Source organism: Micropterus salmoides, unplaced genomic scaffold (genome assembly GCF_014851395.1).
Source record: "Micropterus salmoides isolate LMB-PRFRI ecotype aquatic unplaced genomic scaffold, ASM1485139v1 Ms_hic_scaffold_17, whole genome shotgun sequence".
NCBI classification, from domain to species: domain Eukaryota; kingdom Metazoa; phylum Chordata; class Actinopteri; order Centrarchiformes; family Centrarchidae; genus Micropterus; species Micropterus salmoides.
Genome location: NW_024040817.1, coordinates 7,585,757 through 7,604,089, shown reverse-complemented (window position 1 = coordinate 7,604,089; position 18,333 = coordinate 7,585,757). Strand labels below are relative to the sequence as shown.

General features: G+C 37.7%; 1 protein-coding gene across 1 annotated transcript in view; it reads left to right on the top strand.

Annotated features, from left to right (window-relative positions):
• Nucleotides 1–18,333, top strand: part of grin2da (glutamate receptor, ionotropic, N-methyl D-aspartate 2D, a) — a 228,923-nt gene that overhangs the window by 150,701 nt on the left and 59,889 nt on the right. Inside the window, exons 7-9 of the mRNA XM_038725574.1 lie at nt 1–115; nt 12,815–13,020; nt 16,052–16,220. Of these exons, the coding sequence (XP_038581502.1) occupies nt 1–115; nt 12,815–13,020; nt 16,052–16,220 (490 nt within the window). The remainder of the gene's footprint in view (nt 116–12,814; nt 13,021–16,051; nt 16,221–18,333) is intronic.

Here is an 18,333-nt window from a genome sequence, read left to right as displayed (position 1 = left end):
GTACTTCACCAACATATCCATTGGTGGACGGGACTATTCCTTCAACAGTGATGGCTACCTGTCCAAGCCGCTGCTTGATGTCATCTCCTACACCAATGGGAGAGGCTGGGAGGAGGTCAGTACACATCTGTGCAAGTTGGCACTAATTATCATAGTGCAGCGACTAGACCACCTAACCGCAATTTCACACCCCATCAAACATGCTAACTCCTCACTGCTCAGTTTCACCTTTCTGCTGTCTCACAGCCCCCCCTGTGGATTTAATTAGATCTCCCCTAAGCCCCCTCCCCTACTCCCTCTCTCTTCCTATGTCTTTGCTCTTTCATTTGAGTTTTCCGGCCTTGTTAACCAGCGCTAACTCACAGTCCAATATCCTCTCCATCAGGGGCCATGTGTGTGTGTAGCAGTTGTACAGTAATAGCACGAAATCCAAGGTCTACCCTCCGAGGGCACTTTCAATTCCTCAAGACTCCCTTCGACCTGAGAAAAACAAGTAAACCTTTTTGTTCTATCCCGCTGTGTTCAATTTGCTCCTGACCTTTTATGACTCAATATGTTTACTGCTGAGTGCAGACTCAAGGTCCCCCTTATTTAAAGGATGATAACCAATAAAGAAAAATCAACCTTTGACAGAAAAAAACAAACATTGCTCTAACAGTGCAGCACCAATGTGAGCTCTTGGATTTCAAAGTTTTTGCAGTTCTTCACCTTCCTGTTAAAGATCAACCTCTTGTAAAGGTGCGGTGCTGTACAATATTTCATCTCGGCTCTATAAGAGAAGAATGAATAAAGGATTCAGATAAAACTGCATTAAGTAGATTTTAAGGAACAACTAAGCACAATATATGTGAGAAGTTTCTGTAGCATATGCAACATAGCCAGAATTATGTGGATGCTACTGTCCACTCCCTTGCTTGCTCTGCTGCTGTGTTTCATGATTTCAGATAGTTATAGTTGTAAATCATACTGCTGCATCATTCAGTGATATTTCAGACAATAGTTAGGCTAAATTGTGGAATATACTTTCTTATTTCAACATGACAATGCCCCCGTGCACAAAGCCAGGTCTATAAAGAAATGCTTTTCCCTGTTTGGTGTGGAATAACTTGACTGGGCTGCACAGAGCCATGACCTCATGGGATGAACTCAAGCCAGGTCTCATCAACCACCTCTCTTGTGGCTGAATGGGCACAAACCCCTGCAGCCAGGTTCCTTCTTCTTAGAAGAGTGGAGGCTGTTATACACTGAACAAAATTATAAACGCAACACTTTTGTTTTTGCCCCCATTCATCATGAGCTGAACTCAAAGATCTAAGAATTTATCTTTGTACACAAGACCTATTTCTCTCAAATATTGTTCACAAATCTGTCAAAATCTGTGTTAGTGAGCGCTTCTCCTTTGCCGAGATAATCCATCCACCTCACAGGTGTGGCATATCAAGATGCTGATCAGACAGCATGGGTATTGCACAGGTGCCCCTTAGGCTGGCACAGTTCCATCAGGGGTGCAGTTCCATCACCGTACAAAGCCACAGATGTCGCAAGTTTTGAGGGAGCTTGCAATTGGCATGCAGACTGCAGGAATGTCCACCAGAGCTGCTGCCTGTGAATTGAATGTTCATTTCTCTACCATGAGCCGTCTCCAAAAGCGTTTCAGAGAATTTGAAAGTACATCCAACCGGCTTCACAACCGTAGACCACGTGTAACCACACCAGCCCAGGACCTCCACAACCAGCATCTTCACCTCCAAGATTGTCGAAGTTGGCTTCATATCCTCAGCCTCCATATTCACTTTCAACTCTGACACGATAACATACTCAACATAATTACACCAAGAATTTCCTATTGTGCTTATTACATCAAAATTTGCAGTGTCTTAAACTGTATTTTGTGAACATACAATAAGCAATAAAGTAGTAAGAAACTTGAGACATTAGAGGGGGCACTGTCATAGTCACAGCATCTTTTGCTCGACACTTTTGATGTCAAATCGGTCAGTGCATTTCTTTTGCCAGCAGTTTCAATCCTCCTCAGTGTCACATGGTGACTCTTTGATCTGAATTGGCCTCTAAATCCCCCCTTTTCAGTTGTCAACATTCATGATAAAACGCATTAACTTGTCAATGCCGCATAATGTTTTTCCCTCAGGACTTTCTATAAAATTCTGACTTACTGTTGGCAATTTGCATGTGAAAAATCTTTGACTGAATGGTGGTGTTTGCAGAATTTTATACATCATCCATGCTATGATCTGAAATTGACCCTAATAATTTTTTTTTGCTGGAGATAACAAGCCTCAGAGCAAGATTCAGATCAGGGGAAATATTAAAGTTACTGATACCTAGTTTAAAACCCGATAAATATGCAGGACTCAAAAAATAAAACATAAAACCACTCACTTTCATCGTTTGATTGCAAAAGGAACAAGGGACGTTTATTTTTAGAGACTGTCTGTTTATTTAAGTCTTCACTCTGTCTTTCTTTTTTTTAGTCCAGCAAATCCAGCCTGTATTTCATCTGGCAGTAGTTAACTTTAGTTACAGTAGTGCCTGGTGCAAGAGGCAGCAATCTGAAGTACTGCTCCATCTGTGGGGATTATAGTACAGTTTTCTGCCCTTTTCTGATACATCTCACCGTTACTGTATTGAATATTTACTGAATGAATGCTGAGAGACTGACATAGAAGACAAGTCACTATCTTGTGCTCCATGGGTTTGGAAAAGATTGAAAAAAAAATGGCTACAGCAGGCAGAAAACCTGAAAGATAAGGGTTTATTTTGCACTGCTGCTCTCTAAAGATTACTGTGCTGCTCTTTTTTATCTGAAGTTTAGGTGAGTCAAGGAGGAAATCATCAGGATAGCTATGTCATATTTCAATTTTACAACGTTCATGATCCCTTCCTGGAAATTACTGGAACCAATGAACTGATAACAAAACTGTAATTATCAATAACTATGTAATGTAATGTTAAAAGGTGTATCTTAAAGTGACAAACCTTCAGATAATTATCTCCTGACTCTGCAGTTTCCCCCAGCTCTACATAGCATTTTAGCATCTTTCAGCAATTTTTTTGGTTTTCTGGGCCCACAACTTCACAGTTTTGGTTCGCACCGGTCTTATCACTATTTTTTTTTTCCAGACACAGCAGGAAGCAGTTTTCAGTAAAGCTTTTAAAACCCAGTCTATGCTACTTGTGCAACATCAAACAGGACACAGTTAGAAACTAACTAGTGAAGTGGTGTTCTACGCAAGTTTGCTGTATGAAATTAACAGATCAATGTTCTGTTTACATTTACAGCATTTTTGGCTCCTATCAACAGTCAATCAACACTTATTGTATGTGAGTTTCATAAAAAACAAGAGACACCTACCAGAGGTTCAAGGAAACCAAGTCATCCTATTCAAATTGAAAGTCCCTTGGTCAAACAATAAAATTGTTTACTATGGTTTACAGCAGTTTAAAAATGACAGCGTGTATTTTTTCAGCTTTAGAATCGTTGTAGATACAAACTATGACAGACATCAGTTTGAACATAATGTAATAACTTTGAGTCGATTTAATTTAATGGACAAAGACCTTTATACAGTGTCTCTTGAAGTGAATGTTGCATGGTGATGCAGGGAAGGATAAGGGATAATGCCCAAGCAAAGGACAAACAGTGACGATACATCTCGCTCAGAGACAAGCACTTGACCCTAACTGACCTGACCCAGTACTTCTCTCCAACTTAATTTGTCTGAACATTCCCATTTCCCAGGTGTATATTTGCTCCGGAATCATGGAGTCTATTTGCTGAGCACAGCAACCTTTGGGCAGCTGAGCAAGCGCTGCTGTAGAGCTTGCAGGGATACCTGTGACTGTATTTGAGTCAGAAAATTCACAGAGAGATGAACATTTGGTCTATAGCTTTTAGGCAAATAATGTATTTTGTGAACTTTTGTAATGTTGAACTCTAGCTGCCCTAACTTGTTGGAGTACCCAGCAGAAGAAACATTATATTTCGACAGGCCATAATAAGTTTAAGTTTTGATTCAAAGTAAACGTAAGTGTCCTTAAATATACTGACTGCATAATATTTTTTGTGTTACCATTAAATCAACACAGAAGCTGCACTAGCGGTTGCTCAAAGCACAGCTTTTTCACATCAATCAAAGAAATAGGCTTATAGACCACATTTTATTGGCAACACGGAAATACAAAAGAGGCTTATTGTCAAAAAGGTTTTCATACAAACTTACAAGTCATTAAACCTGGTGAATAATGTCTCTACCACTAACCCTGATTTCTTGGATCTTGGAGTCATTTAATGTCATGAATATCTTGCCAAATAGCCTAAAAGTATCATGTGCTTAGTGCTTATGGATGCATGCTCAGCGATGTTGGAGCTAAATGATGTATGTATGAATGATACATACAAAAGCACAAACCACGAAGGCAGGCCAACAGCACCACCTGAGCATTGGCTAAATCACTAGTCAAGCTATATTCACATTTAATCATTCTGAAAACTCAAAAATAGAACTGGATTATAGATGATTTTATGCCATTTTTTTCCGTTTCAAATTATGTTGTTAAGTTGTTATTATGACTGCTTCAGTGCAGGTATTGGAAATGAAGTGGTTCTTATGTTGTTTGATTTTTTTGTTGTTTTGCCAACTGCCTTCTTTCATACTAGCTTTTGAACATCTCATGTGTGACATCTGAGAGTTTTTCTTAGGTGTTATGTGACGCAATGATACAGCAAGTCATCTTATATTTGTTTGTTCTTTAAGCCAAAGCGTAAACATGGAGACATACAGTGGATCAATGAGCAAATAAGACAAGAAACCTGCAGTACCTTTTTAATCAACATGATAAAAGAGCTCAAATCCTAAACCACACAAAGATGTTGTTAATCAATTACAATAATTTAGCTAGTACTTCACACGGGAGCAGGCTTTAAAACTGACTTTCTGGTCTGCAATCACAAGTTACTAAAGTTTTTGAAGGAGGACTATTCTACCAGTAAATAACATGCAACACAAAAAAATCTGTAAAAAGGCTTTCTTAAGTTAAAAATCGTGACCGAGCAGTATTTGTTTCTCTAGCATTTTGTGTATCAATGTTATAGCTCTTCTTTATACATTTCTGTTTAAAGATTGTTCTGAAGGTAACCCAGCTTGGCGGACGTTTGCATCTGGTGAGAATGGCTCTTGATTTTACCAACATCTTTGATTCGAAAGATCAGTATTTTAACCTTCTATTTGTGAAATATCACAATTTCATGAAGACCAAGTACATATGACTAGAAGATTGATTAGAAAGCATGATAAGAGTTACAATGATCACTGGTCACCCACATAATCAGGTAAATTAATAAGCTTATTCTCTCATTATATCACATTATTAAAGCTGCAGTGTAGGCGTGCTTTTCAAATTGGTGTTAAATGAGCAAATTTAATCCCTATACACATTTTGAGTATGCTAATTTGTCAGAATCTTTGTGCTCAGCCAGAAGGTCTGACCTTGAGTTTTTAAACTGTCCACGTCTCCCCATGTTCATGTTCGGTGCTCATTGAACTCATATTTCATATTTAATATGTATTAAATATACAGAAGACAGTACTTGAGCCAGACCTTGGCTGAGCCTGGTTGAGGCCTTACAACAGACAGGTCATATTGACCATCGTGTGAGGATAAATCTATTTGTCGTGTTTCAGAGGTATTATTACATTGTTTTAGATTGTTTTAGCCACTGTTGTACTTCAGTTGTTTGCTACAATGTACAGCTGTTTTGCACTCACAGAATGGACTGGCAGAATGGAATGAAAATAGAAAGTGAAATTATTTCATAATCATTTACTGGTGACAGGAGTTGCATGACTGAATGCATTCCCATTGATGCTTCCTAGCACATAAAATAGCTGCCTGTCCCACAATAATTTTTACTGGTGAGGACAGGTTTTGTTTTTTAGGGTGCAAGTTTTTAGCATTCAGAGAAACAAGGTCGAATGTTAGTTGTGCTGGTACTTAAAGAGCCTTGACTCCTCTCCGGATGGGCAACATCATTGGGAAACAGAACAGAAGTCTATCAAAAATAAATAATGACTCAACATAAAAGGACAGAAGCAGTTACATAGTCCAGATCAAATTACTTCATATTAGTACTGTATTTTGATAAAGTTGGAGGACTTGCAAAATACAGAAAAAGGAACAACAATGTCAAAATCAACTCAGTAATACTATCCTGACATTTATCCCTAAAATAGGTCAAGGTACAAAAACACTTGATCCTGCATTACCATAATGCTACTGATATTTGTCATTAGGCCCTTACTGTCTGATGAACATAGACTACTTTCAAACTCCATGCATCCTGTTTGTAACACAGGCTTTTTGTTCTGTTATATTTTTGTATGCAAGCCTATATCACCCTACTGATATCACTATGAGCAAGGGCATCACTTTGTGTTGAAAAGTGGTGGGGACATATGGGCTCAGATTAGGGGTGTGAAGAGACACTTAAAGATATCCTCAACGCCGAGAAGTTTTTATCATGAAATACTTCATTTACTTAGTTTCTCCTCCAATTTGTGGTGGAATTATAGTTAAATGGTGGAAATAATATTATTTATGTAAAAAGGAAACACAAAATTCAGGTGGCACATGACATTTTAATACATATAAATATAATAGAATCTAATGCAGTGCAGCTCTCAGGCATTCTGTGTTACTTTCAGATCTCTTTCTCCTGTAGATCAACTTTTCACATGTCATATCATCCCTGCTGAGGCAACACATATTTAGGCATGATTTAGTCTTCCCTCCTCTTTTAACATGTTCACAGGGAGAGAACGGAAAACTTGGCCAAAAAGAAACTGTCAAGAAGTTGTTACTGGTTGGTGCACATTTTTGGATCATTTTACAATCAGTTGCTTGTTGTTTTTTTTTAGGTTAAGTTACCTTTTTTTGGACAATGCACATTTGTTTCTTCTATATTTTAATTGCACTGCATGTTTTCTTAATGTGCAAATAAACCTTTCTAAAGGCGTAAATAAACCTTTCAGTTGTTATTTAACAGCAAGCTATATTTCAGAATGTTTTTTAAACAAATTATGGTTTAATGGTGGGGACAAAATCAGCCATTTTAAAAAGTGGTCCCCAGTGTAAATGACACCTATGACTATGACATCACTGGGGTAACTACTGTAAACTAATACTTGTGTGTAAAATTCGTGGCATGACCCAAAAATCACAATAAAAACATTTTTAAATGCATGTAAATGTATGTAAAAAATGTATTTCTTTTCAATAATAGTGACTTAATAGTGAAAATATACAGTATAATTTGCAATAAACACAAACAGTGCCTCTAACAGTGCCAGGCTTATTCACATTGATTGTACACCAACCATTATTTTTGAAAGTTTTCATCAACATTTTTGGATGAATGAATGTGTTTTGCTACCTTTTACAAAAAGAGCGTTGTCTCAGTGATTTAGCCTGTTCCAAAGATAGGACACAGTTTTTACAATTCCTATTCTCATCACTGAGTGTTTGGTCTTTGCGTGAAAAGGTCCTCTAGTGCTCAGATAATGATGAATTATACCTTTGCAGCAGCAGCAGCAGTGCTTTGTTTGTAATAAACAGAAGAGGGGCTGCGTGACAATGAGCAACTACTGTGGCTGAACAGACAGAAGAAAAATATAAAGAAAATCAAACATTCCTCTCCGAGGTATGGATTCTGTAAAACAGCTCTTGGTTGTTTTGGGATAATTAATGTCAAATTATTGACAGGACAGGGTCAGATCAGAGTATTGACCCTACATAGCATTTTGGAAGCTGTGTTGATTTTGGAAGTAATTCAAACACTTCATTCATTGAATTATTGATTCCTCCAAGTTGTGCATCCCAAACTATCGAGTCCTCTGAACAGTGCATCACAGATCATTGATTGTAATGGAAGAGACTTAAACTGACTCAGCTCTTTTTCTCATAAATTTTAAGTTGGATTTAATGTGAGTGCCATAACATTTGGAGATAAAAAATCTGTCTGAGCTCCATGGTAACCAAGAACCAATGCCAAAATGCCAAAATATCATTCTCTATCCCTGCCTTCTGCTGGCCTGGCAATCCAGGGATTCAGCCCCTGTCTGGGCAGTGTGTTTGTCTGTGTGTGTGTGCATATAAATTTTTTTTCTGTCAAGACACAGAAAGCGTTTACATCGGTTAATGCAAAACATGTTAGAAGGATGAACTGGAGGACAAATGAGCATAGAAGAGCTAATTATCATGTTGGTCCATAATGAACTGTTGGTTCTAGCTATTATTATTAATGCATAAGAGAGAGTGAAAGACTAGAGCAGAAACACTAAAAAGATGGAAAGCGCATAAAAGTGTGAGTGGGTCCAAAGTGCCAGGTGCTGCAAATTCGATATTAACATTGCTCTTTTGTTTGTATCTCTTGTCCTTGTGTTAATGTGTTGAAGTGGCCAAAATTAATAATAATGAATAATAATGCGGAGGTGTGTCAGTGTACCGAATTGTATTTCTATTCCAGTTGTGTTATTTAGTTTTGAGTGGGATTTTGTGTTCTTGTGGCTTATTTGTATGTGTGTCTGTGTGCATGCATTTCTGCTGGTAAAGTATATACAGTATTAGGTATATACCTATATGGGTAGAGTATTATTCTTGCACCTGTTCTTTTGTGTGAGTATGTGTATTCATAACGTTGTAGGGACATCTCTTTCCATGATATATTATGAGGACTGACCTCTCATCTAGGGAGAGGTTGCACCAGCTGTTTGTAAGTTCAGCTGTAATAATGTGTTAACACAAATATGAACTAAGTAGAGACTAATGCCTTTTTAAATTAAAGTAAGTTCATCTCCATCGAATCAAATACTGATTAATGCTGATGTACATGGAGATTTCTGACCAAAATAAGACAGTGCTACCATAAATTGCGAAATTTAATGCCAAAAATTTCAGTCGACCAGTTAAGGTCGATAATATTTCCCTCCAAGTGAACTGCATTTATTCTCAAAATTATGTATTTCTCCATAATTTCATAATTAATTCATAATTTCATTTACAAAATATTTTCTGGTAAATTTAATTTAGCTTTTGGCACTGCTACATTTGTATGATACACCTATTGATGCTACAGTGACTTTCTGTTTAGTTGATTTCTTTTGACTGGACGGCAGTACATGTTTTCTAGCAACCAATTTACAGGCCTTTTAAGGTCTTTACGTAACACTTTCTATGAAGGTCATCACTATAATGACTATAATAAAATGGAATAATAACTTATAGTAAGGTTTAATGTTATATAGCATGTCTTTGTTTGCTTTAAGTAAAGTGTTAAAATGTCCATATTACAACATATTACAAGTGGACAGAATACCATATGAACAAATTATAAGAACATATAACACGTAATTGTTTGCTTTAAGTAAAGTGACACACATTTTGCGCAGGAAAACAACTTTTATTTATTGTTTCTTCACTTGATGAATAATCTGAATGAATTTTGAACATTTTGCAGTTTAACACAAAAACACAACATAATTAAATCAAGGAAACTCCTTCTCAGGGTGGCGAGAGATCGCTCAAGAAAAGACCTGTTGCCAACCATATAACATCATGTAAGAAGAGGCTCAGATGTTGTCACAGATGAAAGGCGAGCCTACGGACAGGCCCTAACAGATGCAGTGGACAATTGGAGACAACTGTTTCACAAAATGTATTAAAGGACATTAATTAAGGACAACGGGAGCGCCTAATGCATGTTTGTAAGTGATTATAGCAATTGTTATAATGTCTTATGGATGCATTACATCGTGTAATAAATGTATGCATAAGTCATTATAGCGATGACCTTCATAGAAAGTGTTACTCTCTTTTCTAGTTTATACATTGCTGAAGTTTTAATGATACACAAACATAGTAAATCATTATGTTGGTGCAACAGAGTCCTAGTCCCCACAATGTTAACTAAGGATCAATTTAAATTCAGGGTATGGGTTAAGTTCTAGGGAAGATATTATGTCAATCAGATTCCTTACAAGTGTATAAGTAGAAATGAATGTGTCTCATTTCTTATGAAAAAGGTTAACCAATTTCTTTAAGTTTAAGAATTTGTCTTAGAGAGAGGAATTATGTCAAAACTGAGGTATGGGTTGGCCAGAAGTCTATAAACATTGTCCTCACAAGAAACAAAACTTGTGTTTTGTGTGTACATAAAGAGGCTTTGCGTGCTTTTTGTTGTTGTTTTTTTTCTCATAAATTCCACCAGCCAAGTCTGGCACCATCAGGGAGATCCACAGGAGAATTGGTTGTATGCAAACGACATCTAAATATATGACACGACAGCTACAAGATGACAAAATACCTGACAGAATTGCTCTGTTGTATTTGCACATCCATCCAGTAACATCCTCGATGTTGTGTTGTCAATGTGAACAGATTTGTTTACACATGTATGTGTCACTGTGACACAGTAAACTGTCTCGTCTTTAGTGTCAGTCTCTCCTCCAAAACTCCATATTTTAGCATGAAAACACTCAGCTTGGTTAACATGAACAAGCTGCTCATAATACAACACAACCAATACAAAGACATACTGTGCAGCTGCCCTACATCCAGGGGTGTACTGGGACTGAAATTCAGCCCGGGACTTTGAGACCGAGAGGCCTTTGATGCGAGCGCCATGTGGGGGCAGGGGGAAGGATTTTTTGCAGTTATTTTAATATATAGTGTTGTACTTGTATGCAGTAAATTTCATTATGATGAAGACCTTCAAGAAACTTTTTATGACACCTGTTTCTTAAGTTTGTCTAAGCAAGGCACCACTGCACTGAACAAGACCACGTAAGGCAAGCCAGGATCAGTCAGAATGCTAAAATATTTAAATATAATCAAAAACTACAATGTAGTCTCATTAAATAGAACAGTGTGTATGTGTGTGCATAAAAATCAAATCCCTCATCTTCAGCTCTGAGTAGGCCTGTAGGCTTGTAATGATTGTACCGCTACATATGAATGTCAAGAACATTTGTAATAAATATAACTAACAATAATACATTTTCTTTTTCTATATATGGATGATTGCCTAGCTACACCTGCAAGCTGCCCCTGTACCTATCACTGTTTCTGGTTCCACTGTCCTTCTCCCCCTGCTGCTTCTCTTCCTCGTCCTTCTCCTACAGCTCCTCCTGTTCCTCCACCTCTTCCTTCTTTCCTCAACTGTTGCTTATAATATAGCCTATATGCCTATACATAAATGCACATATAAATAATCTCAGGTTGTAATAAATGCATTACTTATCAGTGCCTGTGCTGGGTCTGTCACAGCACCTTTCCACCACGGAAGAGGTTGGTTAATTAGGCACATTTTTTTCTTCTAAATTCTTATTTTTTCCGCACCACACATTTCTTTTTCCTCTCTTTTTTTTTGACATATTTACCTGCTCTCTTGTGCTTGTCACACAACCCCGTGCTGAGTTTAGCCCTCACAAAACGTATTGAGATTGAACTCCCAGCTGGGAACTAAACTCCTTTGATCGGCGCCTTTGAGCCAATTAGATTTCAGCAAAAATGAGAATCAGTCCTCCATGTTGGGAGGGGCTGCTCGTATATCCCCTCAATATTGAAAGTATTGGTTTGGCCCAATCTGATAGACATAGACAGCGTTCGCTGCAGCTGACCAGCCAGCCATCGCGGCCGCGGATCATTTCAAGTTGAAGATAAGAAAACACCGGCTCTTGAACACCGGCCGGTTCGGTCTGAAATGGGCCAGCCGTTCGGGAATGTTTCCAAAATTCCCGATGGCCAATCCGCCCCTGGCTACATCTTCCTCCACAGATCACTGTTTATGTTTTGAAACATAACTGTGCTGGAAAAGCCTGCAGGTGTAGAGGGAAGGGAAAAGAAGCACAGGCTTGACCTAAGACTCCTCAGTGATAATCAACAATAAAGTTAATAGACAGAAAGTTACACTTAAACCTACACAAAACCTAGTTACTTGTTTGTTAGAAACAAACAAGATCCAAACTTAAAAAATATGAATGAAATGAATGATACAACGATAACAGCAATTCATACAACAGTTGTTAAAGTGAAACTTATTAAGAGATTTTGCCTGCTTGAGATCTCCAGGCCTGGTCACCTTTAGTGACCAGATGAGACTTTGGAACCATTAGTAAAGCCCTGCCGGAGGATCTTAGGCATCGATCTGACTTGTAGGGAGTTAAAAAATCACAGATACATGCAGGAGCCTGACCGTTCAGGACTTTAAAAACAAGTAGTAAAATATTAAAATCAATTCTAAAACTCACAGCTAGTCTGAAGTCGTGACGATTGTTTTTACAGCATTTCAGTGACAGTTATTCAATATGTTCTAGGTCATAAGTAAACATTGAAATGTAGTCCTGGATTTTTTTAGAACAAGTTATATGTAACATATCCATCTAAAAAGCTTAAATTCTACCAAATTAGCCCAGTTTTAACCTAGATTTAACATCTAGCTGTAACATCTTTTCGCCCACAATTCACCAAATAGTGCTTATGGGGTTGTGTGCAAATCAGATATGTTAACAGCAAGAGTAAAATACTTAGCTCTCAGATTAGGTAATATGGTTAGCTTCCAAAGTAGATTACATTGTCCACGCTAAAACACAAAACTGATCATGTTTCATTGATGAAATTACTTAAATACTCGTGTATGGAGACATTTTACTTTTAGAAATGTGATAAGCAGACCTTGAGCCACTGTTGCCCAAGACCTGAAGCCCTGAGCATATGTGATTGTGTGTTTATGCCCATCCAGGTTGGCTGGTGGGAGAACGGCCACTTGCGTCTGCGTTACCATCCCTGGTCTCGTTATGGCTCCTTCCTGAAACCTCTGGATGACTCCCAACACCTCCGGGTGGTAACTTTGGAGGAGAGGCCCTTTGTCATCGTGGAACCGGCTGACCCGGGCACTAGCTCCTGCATCCGAGACTCTGTACCCTGTCGAATGCCTGTCAACACCAGGTAACACACCACAGCCCTTAGATAGGAAACATAGCTATAAACAAACTGCTGTAAGGTTCCTTTCTCAATGGTTGGTCTGTGCATTTTTATTTTTCATATTAAAATGAACGGTGTAGTTAATTATGAATATAATTGTTTATATACTTACACCCAAAACAATTCAAAATTATGCAAGTATTTTTAAGGTTTTACTTTAGTTCAGATTTTTTCTATGATTGTGCATATAAAAAAATTTGCACCAAAATTACACTTACATGCCCTCAAATATACATAGACAAAGAGAAAGGTCCTTCCTCTACATTAGCATACCTCACTTGGTGGTATAAATCAGTGGTTTTTCAACAATATTTGCCCATTATGAAGCAAAATGTCACATTCACACTTCTTTCATCACCACAGTGGTTGTTTGATTTAACTGATACAGAGAGGATGGTGAGAGGCTGTGAAATGATTTTGCATTATAAATGCTAAAGCAGCAGTGCAATTTCAATAAGTGTGAATGGAGTTGAAATATACTTTTGTAACTCACCAAAGAGAGTAGCAGGGCAAGATGACCTGCAATATATTATGGCCATTAAGCGGAGAGAAACAGAATAATATATATTTCAAATGTTCTATCCAAGAATGGACTGAAATAGTTTTATACTGAACAGGAGGTGTTTTAGTATATAACAACTGATTTCTAACCGTGATATCTCCTAGTACTTTGTCCTCTAAATCCTTATCAGCCTTTAGTGGGAAGTAGAAAAGAAGTTTCAAAAAGTGGTTAGATAGAGACCATCATGAAACCAGAAGGGTCCAGGCTCTGATTCATTGTGAAATCGTTAAAACATTACAAATATCCCAGGGAGGAAATTAAGTTTTCTTACAGGAGTTATAGACACTTTAAAAGTCATGTAGTATCACTTAAAGCATGTAATTAAGAGAAAGGAATGATTTTGTTACAGCTGTTATTTAAAACTATAATATATACTTGATACCACACGGCAAAGTAAGGTTAATTGTCATTCAATCATTCCAGATGATCATGACTTGATCCTGATAAAAAAACAAAAAAACAATCGATTTTTAATCAGGAAGCAAGAGATCTCTGCTGCATTCCTACCAACACTTGAAAAAATATTGGGAACCACATATGTCCTAATAGATAGCAACAACATGATACAATTGATAACTGAGGATAACTTGTGTCCTTTGTAATTAGTTTTTCTCCGGTTTCATTTATGAATTAGGTTTATTTGAGACAAAGTAAGTCAGGGAGAGATAGAAAGACAGAGAGCGAGTGTGTGAGTGTGCTATGGGCTCCTGGCCTATTCCAGATAAGCTTCCTTCCTGCCAGCACATGACCTGGCCAATGGGATGATAACGAGTTCATCCTCCATCAATTTTATAGGCTGAGAGGAAGTTTTCTCTCTTGTTAATCAACCTACTTTGACCCAGGTTTTTTTTTCCTTAAGTGATTTTTTTGCTAACTTGCTTGTCTTTCTCCTTATCGTATTTCTATATATTATTTATATTTTATGTACTTCATGTTTAATTGATTCGTTATCTTTTTTTTACACAGCAGAAAAAAAAATGGATGGATGGATGGATAAATTACTGGGGCACAACCAAGCATTTAAACTCAACTGCCTTTTACTCTCAATATTAACAACAATCATTCAGCACATTGTTTCCATTAAAAAAGCTCTGATAAACCTATTGAATGCTACCTGCTCAGCACCAAACAGTAGACAGGCAGTTGGCAGCTAGCTGGTGGAGCATTTAGTGGCGAAAAAAACTACATATTGCTCATGCAGGATCATGCTATGTAAGTAAATGTTTAAATAAATAAAATGACATTATGTCAATGTGACATTATTTACATGAGGAGAATCATGGCTGTGGCATAAAAAATGTCAACATGAAAACTCCTTGTTAGTCAAAATATCACAGTAACACAATAGTTTTAGAAAAATATTTTTACAACTATGTGAAAATGTTTAATTAGTACACAGGGATTAAGCGTCCTAACCTCAGAAGTTTGATGTGACTTTGATTTAGTAAAAAACTATTTGTGTTGCTAGGTAAGGGTAACTCTCAGCAAGGGGTTACCATAGCTTACTGTATCAGGGACTTGAATGGGCACTTTGTATGGACAGCTGCCGGAGCCACTTGACTGATCTAAATGCACTTGGATTTCCGTATGTGTAACCCGCTCATGGGGCTGTCAGGGTGAAGTGTTCACTAGAGGAAGCCTCAGAAAAAAGAGGCATTCAGAGGCCTTTGCCAACTCATTCAAAAGTAAACTAATCTTTTCGCATCATCATTCAACCTCACTTAGTCAGCCATAAATACTAAACTATAGTCATCCAACTTACTTACTTACTAATCCAACAATACTCATTTAATGTGCACATGATTACGCATATGTATGTATATATGTGTTTTCCTTTATGTTTTTGTATATTTTGCTAAACTACTCATTGACTGTTTCAATTGTATGTTTGTAAAGCTTTGTATGTAGTTATTCTCACTTCTATATGTTTTTGTGTGTTCTGCTAATGTTGCTCATTGCTGTGTTTATTGTATGTACAGCTCTTTAAGGCATGCCTGGTGATATTGCATTATAAGAAACTCTGACTTCACTTGCAGAACATTTTCAGATTTGAGCATCCAAGGGCACACAATTGAGTTTAATTCTGTTTTAAAAATGCATCTTGTTTCTCCTGAGCTCTCTGACCTGTCAAGTATTACCTCTCCAAACATAACAGCCCAAACTGTCAGTATCGATCCACTCACAGTCCCTTGCCAATAATTCATACCCTCCTTAACTTCTTCTGTTCTTCCTCTGTTACATTCTCTGTGTCTCTCAGGTACTCACCTGTTCATTTTCTCACTCCCCTAGCAGCAGAGAATCTTTCTTTTTCAATTTCTATAACAGCTAAGCAGCCCATCAAGGTCAACGTGTCCTTGGTAAAATATCTTGAAATCTTATAAAAAGCATGTTAACTATCTCACCTATCTGTCTTTTCTCACATCATCTCCTTAGTTTGGTGGTGGATGGCACCGGGCCCATGAAACACTGCTGCAAAGGTTTCTGCATCGATGTCCTCAAGAGACTGGCAAAGATTGTGGGTTTCACCTATGACCTTTATCTGGTGACCAATGGGAGGCATGGGAAGAACATTGATGGGGAGTGGAACGGCATGGTTGGAGAGGTGAGGATCTGAATGTTAATTTCAATGTTTGAATACAACAACAACAACAACAACAATCTTTATTTATAGAGCACTTTTCAAAAACATGTTACCAAGTCAAGCAAAGACAATAAAACACATCAAACAAGTAACAAGATACACAGTAAAAACAGAAAGAAACTAACTAAATAAAATACAGTTAAAAGAAAATAAATAAATAAAATCTATTAGAATCAGGAAAGCTGTCCTGAAGTTTCTTTTAAGAAGGGATTTAAAAGAGTTCACTGACTCAGTCCCCCTGATTTCCTCGGGCAGGCTGTTTTAGAGCTTCAGGGCCCTGACTGCAGAACAAATATAATCGGTATATACCTCTAATTTAAACAGACATTGTATTTGTGGAAAACTGGCTTGTTGGTGAACTCTCCAGCTCAGTAAAAAATAAATATAGCAACTTAAAGCAAACTGGAAGTTGCCTTTTTTCAAACCTTTGAAGGTGTAATTGTAAAGAAAATTAAAAGTAACCTCAGTCTAATGTAATATAATCTGAGTAAATATGTAGTGTTTTGCTAATGCATTCCATTATTGATTATAAACCTTGATGAGGTACAGTAGCTAATAATTAACTGTAATCAAAATCAAGACAATACATGACAAGGTGTCCAGATATACAAAAATAACAGTAAGACGGTATGTTGTCATTTGTTACTGGAAGTGTTTTATTGCTATTATGGCATGGCTGCTTATGACTGACAAAAAGAGAATCTGTGTCAAATCATTGTCTGTTGTATAAAGATTGTTTGTTTAACCCAGTCAAGGCCATTTCACTAGTGAGAGATGACAACTGTAGCAAGTACAGTCGCTAGGTTACATGCAGTTTACAGTTTTTCTCCTTTGCTTAAACACTATAAGCAGGCTTTTGAAATAAAATTTCAAAACCAAAACTCCATTTTTTTTAAAAACACACCCCTTTCCCTAAACTCTACATACAAATTGAAGTCATTTCTCATTGCCTCCACCATGTGGTCATTGAGAAAACACTAACATCCGATATTGTTCACTCAATCAGCACAGGTTCACCTCAATTAGCACACAACTACCCAGGTGGAAACACAGTCAAAAGTGATAACACACCAATTGGAAGCTTCAGTTGATAGATAAAAGGTCCAGAGTCAGTTCATTCAGCTTTGGAACAATGGATCCTGAGAAATCTGAGGTGGAAGAGAAAGAAGAGGAACAGTAGGAGTTGGAGGAGGAGATAGGATAGGAGGAAGATGAGGAGGTGGAGGAGGAGGTGAGATCAAATATCTCTGGCCTGTCCCAGACCAAAGACAGGATGCTGGGGCAGAATAATTTGTTGTTTGGTATGTTGTACTGTACAGCACACTATGAAATGAAAAAAATGTGCAAATTTGCCAATGTATACATTTGTTATTTCTTTTGTGTTCATCATGTGAAAAGGTTTTTGAGGGGTATAACGAAGGTTATGATATGGTAACCCTAGTTCTATAAGCACAATGTAGGGACACTACTATTTATACGTCTCGCACGTATCGGTAGTGACGTCCTATTGGTCGGCTATGTGCACGGTAAAATTTCAGTGGGCAAGTGCGTACGTGTGATTGGAGGAGGTAGTACCCATAGAGTCCAGTAGAGGGCGGAGCCTGTGTGAGATAGAACCACAAGCAATATTACTAATAACCAATTTTTGTAGCATTGTTATGAATTTATCACACCAGTGTGTAAGACTGTGTTGTAGTGTGTGTGTTCCAGAGGGCTTGTGTTTTATGTCTGAGGCCAAAGTTTGGTTTTTCAGCAAGACTGAATGGTTTTGAGTGGAGAGCTTTATTTTGACCTGAAAATGGGATGTTTGGGGAATTGGTTGAGAAGTTATGGATTTGTGTTTAGAGTTTTGAGACAAAGAAGCATAATGTCAGGTGGTGGGTTGGTGATGGGGCAGTGGATAAGACACATGCCTTTGGTGTGAGAGACCCGGGTACGAATTCATTGTGACACACCAACGTGTCCCTGAGCAAGACACCTTGTTGCTCCAGTGGTCCACTCTTACTCCAGAGGCGTGCGACCTCTGACAATTGTAAGTCGCTCTGGATAAAAGCATCAGCAAAAATGAATAAAT